The sequence below is a fragment of the Lonchura striata genome, chromosome 11, assembly GCF_046129695.1.
Source record: "Lonchura striata isolate bLonStr1 chromosome 11, bLonStr1.mat, whole genome shotgun sequence".
In the NCBI taxonomy this organism is placed as follows: Eukaryota; Metazoa; Chordata; class Aves; order Passeriformes; family Estrildidae; genus Lonchura; species Lonchura striata.
This window is the reverse complement of record NC_134613.1, coordinates 10,856,263-10,863,145: the sequence shown is the minus strand read 5'-3', so window position 1 is coordinate 10,863,145 and position 6,883 is coordinate 10,856,263. Positions and strand designations below refer to the sequence as shown.

The following is a 6,883-nucleotide window of genomic DNA, read 5'->3' as shown; positions in this document are numbered from 1 at the left end:
AGAAGGGGCATGATGCTCTCAGCAGCCTCCTCTCTCACACCAGATGTGGCAGCCCTGGTGAGGGAGCTTTCCTGGTCCTGCCCAAGAGCTCCAGGCTACTCAGGAACAACAGACTGGTAACTCTGTCAATGCCCATTTCTTTGGCAACAATATGTTTTTCTCCTTGATTTCACAGTCAGGTTGTATTCAAAATAGAATATGTATGCATGTGGTGATGAAGGAATAAGGCTGATGAGTATTTGATGACTTTTCTGGACTCCTTAGAATACTTGTTTTGAATGACTCTGTCTACTTAGTCCCCATAGCTGTACAGCCTGGGACAGGGCATCTCACCAGCCAGCTCTGAGCAAGAACCACAATATTCTCTGGTGAATGAATAAGCTGTGAGTTCTAACCCAGTAGTATCAGATGCCACTAGGCATCCCCTAGTGGAGAGTGCTTTAGCCAAAATCCCTTGTCTGCAGTTTCTTGGTGGGAGCAAAGAGTGCCTTTCCATTCAGCATCCTTCCCAGAAATCTGAGTGTTTGTGATGTTCAAAATCAAAAACTAAAAGAAGGCCTCGCTTGGCAGGCACTGACTTTGCTTTGAGATAAGATGTTAAGTGCCAAAGACTGTGGGAGAGGTTTTGGACCAACAGAAAGCACAAAACAGCAGAAACCTCTCAGGAGATCCTGCTCCATGTCCCATCTTGTGGTATGGTGAGAATACAGAGAGAGAAAAGTGGTGGACCATGAGCTGGAGCCCTTTTGCAAGGGCAAGCAGTAAAAACACATTTTCTTCTTGTTTGGTAGCAGGAGTGAGGTGCACACAAACATCTTGCTAATTATGCTGCTCTAGGAAATGGGAACTCAGCCAGGCATACATAGAGCAGGGAAAATGCCCAGAATTAAGTGAGTTAATATGAGCACCAGCCTCACCATGTGGAACCATAAGGGAGAAAGAGAGGGGCTAAGCAAGGTCACAAAAATGATCAGATTCTGTGAGAGCACATATACACAAGAGTATGAAGACTTTGACAAAAGCTAGTGGTGGATCATTGAGAGGCCAAGGCAGTTAAGTTCCTGCTTTGTTACATAGATAAATTGCCAAAGGAAACATTATCCAAACAGTTCTACTTCAAAGGCAAAATGACAAGCTTTGGGGAACTTGCGGTACTTTCAATCTGGCCAATAACCAAGTGTAAAGTGTAAAATATACATGTTTAGGAAGCAGGACACATGCCGTTCAAGACAGGCCTTTCCCATGCTCTCAGACCAGTGCAGCTTCATTTGATGTGCAAATGCATGATGTGTGATCTGTCCTGGCAATGTGCTGCCTGCCAGCAGCACAAACATTTCACAAGCACCCTTTTGGGTTACTCCAGCCTGCTGTGTGCACAGCCTCCTTGGCAACCTCTGCAGCTGGAGCTTTTCTTACAGTCTGTTGCTGTGGTGGTTGCACAATCCTGGTCTATGTAGTGTGTCTCATAAAGAGACTCCAAGCAGTTAAAAACACCTTGAAAGCATCCTGGAATTGCAGGATTTGATGTTAGATACTAGGATTAAATGACAATACAAGGAATGGTTACAGTAATGCACTGGGGAATATATCAGTAATGTAGACTCAGTTGATCCTTAAGGCAGATCGTCCCAGCAGATGTCCCAGCCTTCCTGGACACTGGTGACTTCAGGGTATTACAGATGATGGCAAAGGCTCTCTATAATGTGTTTATAAATTTCACAGAAATCAGGTGGAAAAAGTGTTCCCTGGAGTGCTTCCTGGCACTGCAGGCGCAGCCAGAAATACATGTACTATGCACAGTGCAAGCCAGCCTCTGTTACTTGATGAAATTCATCCTAATAACCTGTGAAAAGTAACAGTGCAAATGCTTACCATAAAGAAGCAGTGGATTGTAGGTGTGTTCTCTCTTCAGTACTGGCTTGAGTAGATTTAAATGTATGATATAAAAAAAAAATAGTTGTGGTCTTTATGATGCTACTGAGCTCTAGGAAACCTGTGCTAGTGGGATGAGGCTGGCTTTTGGTGAGGGTTCAGGACATAAACCCAGCTGGCAGAACTGTTTCAGAACCAGCCATTCTTAGAAACCACAGGGATGCAGATGTGCTTTTACTCCCTCTCTAACAGTAAGCTAAGGGACTTAGGTCCCTTAGGGACATTATGCAGCAGCTGTGGTGACTTACCCCAGTTGTACCAAGAGGCAGATCAGCCTTGTGCCTCTCTTCACTGGTGGGACAGTCCCGTGTGTATGTGCAGCCTCTGGGCCCAAGGCACAGATAACCAGGCACTTGGTGCTGAGCACAACTCAGTGCAGCAGCTGTGGCTATGCAGAAAACTTAACCTGCTCTGCACCACTGAAATGCCTGAACTTGTGTTGCAGCCAGCTGTAATCATCTGTTACTTGTGTTAACCTTGAATTCCAGCATGTCAGTTCTGGTCCTCTGAGAAAAATTAGGGAAGTGCTTATTGAAACCAGCATCCCAGCACTCCACACTGTGCTGGGTGGAAGAGGGAAGTGGGACCCCTCACTGCAAGAGCCTTAGTAGTAGCATATACTAGCCACACTTTAGTCATGTGAGATTATACCACTATTCTCACTTTAAACTAATCTATCCTTAGAAATGGCCCAACTTCATGCTTAAGTCCTGCAGTTGCTTCAGGAGTTCCTGAGCTTTCTGGCTGAGCCACACACAGTTCCCTGATACCTGTGCACTGTCAGTGGACACAGAAGGTACAGTGAAGATACAGAAAGAATTATAGACTGTATGTTTAATGAGGACAAGAGAGGAAGATGCGTTTTCTGCAGCTGTAGTCAAATGTGCTGAGAGAAATCTGCTTGAATGGGTTGGGAATGCTGATGGCATCTAATAGCCACAAAGGCTTTTCCTGCTTCCTGATAGATATAGCACTGTGAATATCAGTCATTGTGGTATGAAGCTGTTACAAGAAAAATAACTTCCTGTGTTGATGGACTTAGCATGCAGTAAATGGAGAAGTATGGATGCAAATGGAAGGTGGTAAATGCAGCCTCCAGAGCTCTATGTGTAACTAAGCAGAGTCATAAGTAAAAAGTACAGTGTATTGCTTGTCTTTGACTTCCTCTCTAGCTCAGCTGGTGCCCTGAATTCAGTGTTATTATGGTTCTTTTTTTCCAGGACAGAACTGAGAAATAACAGGGTGCTGTGACACACAGTGCCACTGCATATGCAAAGCAAGATTTCTCATCCTGGCCTCTGTGGGGAGAAAGAGCAAGAGCACTCTCCGTAACAGGACAAAAATAAATCTGTGAATACTATCCAAATAGTATCAATAGCCACTGCTTTGTCTGAAGGCCACAGAACTGAAACATTTTCCCTTTCTTCACATCCTTTTCTAGAAGAAATGCACAATTAGTTCCAAACTCTCCCTTTACTATGCCTGCACACTTTTATTGATACATTCACTTTCACTGGCCAGAACTTTGCTCATTTCACTAGAAGACACTCCTTGTTTTCAGTGGGTTCCAGAACAACCTTCCTTCCTTTGCTTTGCTTTCAGAAAAGGTCTGTGTTGCTTGTGCCTGTGTGACTGCTTGGAGTGCTGAGACAGGTGACAGGTGGGTCAGAGAGATAGGGAGTATGGAAAGTGCCAACTGTCCACCCAAAGTCCCATGACAGAGTTGTCCATGCCACTTGTTAAATAGAAATGATAACCTGCTTAATATATACCTGATATTCCGGACTTTCAGCAACAGTGCTCCTTCCTAAGAATGCAATTTCCTTCCTATTATTAAGTTTTATTCTCTTTTATCCCATCTATTCTAGTCAAGTTATTTCATTGTGATTGCCTCTCAAGTGTTGATTAAATCAACAGTATTATTCTGTGACACTGAGGTGTGACCATTACTTGCCATGCAATGAAATAGCTTGGCAGTATTAACTGAGTAGTTACTTTACCTAAATAGGCACCATTTCAAAAAGGAATGCAGTTCCTGGCAATGAAAGTAACCTGGAATAAAGGCATTGCTTGAGGGAGAGCTGTATAGTACCTGACCATGTGAATTCAGTCTGTCCTTGTCCCACTTCAGCATTTTGAAATCAAAGTTAAGTATACTATCTCTCCATAAAAACTCTGAGTGATAATTTACTAATCTCTGTGAAGCATCTAGTAGAGAAAGAAAAATGATCACGATTTTTTAAAACATTATCCAAAAATTAAGCTGTGATGCAGCAGTATGCAAGGGTGCCTCACTGTTTTTGATGACTTCGGACCTGCCCCAATAGCTAAACTTTATGACCATAATGGTGAGGATGAACTTTGACTATGACCTAGATCTGCAATTTACAAGTGTTTTCATACAGCTGCAATAATATTCCAGAAAATGTTATTGGCCTTTTACTTCATTCATTTTTGCAAATGAAAATAAAGCTACTGTGAGAGCAGATCTTTTGCTAAGAAAATATTTTTTTTAATATTTTTATAGCTCTGTCAACAATAAAGGAGTCTCGCAGTCTAAAGTCTTTCTCTAAACCTTTTTAATGGAAAAAACTTCATAGAAAATATCCTTTTACTTTTTTAATAACATATAACTATATACATGATTAAAAACTGTAACAAAAAGCTGCAGGGACTGGAAAAATGTTTTGTTGGATCCATGCAGATGGTACATCTAAAAAGGGATTTCACAAATCCATGTACATCAAATGGAACTGTAATGACAGGGTTGAAAAAAAATGGCAGCTCTATAATATTTACCTGGATGTATTGGGAATAAAGCACAGACATACAAAATACATGAAAAGAATACAAAAGAGTACATGGTGTAAATGCTGTAAGCACAGAAAGGTTCTTTTTTAATAGAGAAAATAGGAGAAAAGAAGTAAAATCTCCTTTTTCACATTTTATATTGCAGTTTAAAAGATAACTAATCTCTTACTTGCCGTATTGTTTTTCTTCACTATGACATACACTACAGTAGAAGTATATGGCATTTGAATTTAATAACTCAGGAATACTTTGATTTATCTCCATGTCTGTGAATGTACTATCAGTTCTGATTAATGACCTGTAGACGTGTTGCTTAAAACCACATACACAGTTTGACATGAGTTAGAAAATATTGAGGGCCACCACACTACAAAGTGCTGGAGACTCTTGTCCTGATCCAGCAGTATGTTGAAGGACACATACAACTTCAAATCTAAGAGGAATTCCTCAAAGACTAAAGGAAGTTAAAAACATGCAGAAGTTAGTTTCTGATCAGGGCTGGAGTTTTGAACAGTTCATAGCATAGACTCTGCAGTTAGGAAAACTTACACCTGAGGCTGTAATTCCGTCCTTACACCCCAGATCATGTAGCCACACTGTGTGGATTATTTGCTGTACTTCTAAAATAGATTTTCTTAATTCTAAGTTAAAACATAAATGGAACCTCTTTTTAAAAATCTGGGGAATTGATGAGCTCTACAGCTGAAAAAAGAAAGAGATAGTGTTTAGTTTGTCAGTGATAGATTTGAAGAGATTCTGTAGGCAGCAGGTTATAATGTGACAGGCTGTAAACACCTCAATTCTGAAAGAACTTGCTCATATTTTTGTCCTGGATCAAAAAAAAAACCTAAATAATTGAAAGCTCAGTAGCAGCCAGTAACATCACCTGAGGTGCACAAGCATGGTGAGGATGGCAAGACATCATTTAGTAAAAGCTGTAACAAGTACTTAATGATTCCCAGTGTAATTACAGGCAGTTTAATAGAAGACAAATAAATGGAGCCTGTGTGTGTATATATTTGTTTAAAAAATAAAAAAGGTGAAAGCAACAACAGTAACAACAACAACAAAACTAGACAAGCAGTGAAAGCTAAAATAGTCTGTGAAGCCTTGGAATCTGTTCTTGTTCTCGTTAACACCCACCCACCCTGTCTGGCCTTGCTCTTTTGGCAGGCAGGTAAATCCCTTCAAGTTCCTGTAAGTGAAGGAGGACTTTTTGCTTATAGCAAGACATAAAATAATTATGAAAATAAGCTTTGAAATCCAAATTGCTGTGAACCATGAAAGCCAAATCTCACTGATAAGTATTTGGCTTTCATTGGCCATGCAGCAGATTGATTCCCTCCCCAGTCTGACCACTTTCTGTACTAACTGGAAAGTTGCCACCATTCCAGGTTTGAGGCCATTACCATTCAGAGTCTTTTATTTTTTAGAAATATCAATGACACATGTTCTTGTTGTTCATTGCTAGTGTTTTGGGTATAATCTGGCTTGTAGAGCCCTGATTGAAACTACAATGTCAGCACAAGGCAGGTCTGTTGGAGAAGGCAACCTGAAAGCAGTAAGACTTATTTTGTTTATTTAAGGAAGAGATAAATGTGTGTGTGCATGCATTTGCATTTAGCAGTTTTATAGCTGGAACCATTATTAAATGATGCACAGTAGCAATTTTATCTCATTATGATTTGTTTTATAAAGATGTAATGATTCTCAGGAGAGTTTCAGGATAACATGCAAAGTTGGTTTGCATTACGTACGCAGTTATGTGCCCAGTATATATGTTGCAATTTAATTTCTTAAATATATATTGTGTAACACTTTTTATTCCTGAGTGCTGGTCTCCATAAGGAATAGAGAAGGTGGCATCACGTGCTCTTCTGCACAACATGGTCCTCTGTAATTTTAGGAGTTCTTCTGAGGGATCTTTATTGTCACAGTTTTAACTTCAGAATATTCTCTCAATCCACATTCACCCCTAAAGAACAAATTACAGCATCAGTTTATACCAGGTATTGTTTATCAAGAAAAAAATCTGCAAAGTGATTTCTTGATAAAGTTAAGATATAACCCAAAATTGCAGTTCAGTTTAGATCAGAAAAATGGATGACATCAGAATTTGGTAAGGAGATACATAACAGTA

At 40.2% G+C, this 6,883-nt stretch overlaps 1 protein-coding gene across 3 annotated transcripts in view; it reads right to left on the bottom strand.

Annotated features, from left to right (window-relative positions):
* Positions 1-4,538: 4,538 nt before the first annotated feature.
* Positions 4,539-6,883, bottom strand: part of ALDH1A2 (aldehyde dehydrogenase 1 family member A2) — a 101,411-nt gene continuing 99,066 nt past the window's right edge. For all 3 annotated transcript variants that reach the window (XM_021532056.3, XM_021532057.3, XM_021532055.3), the window contains one exon: positions 4,539-6,718. In XM_021532056.3, the coding sequence (XP_021387731.1) occupies positions 6,646-6,718 (73 nt within the window). In that variant the 3' untranslated portion in view covers positions 4,539-6,645. The remainder of the gene's footprint in view (positions 6,719-6,883) is intronic.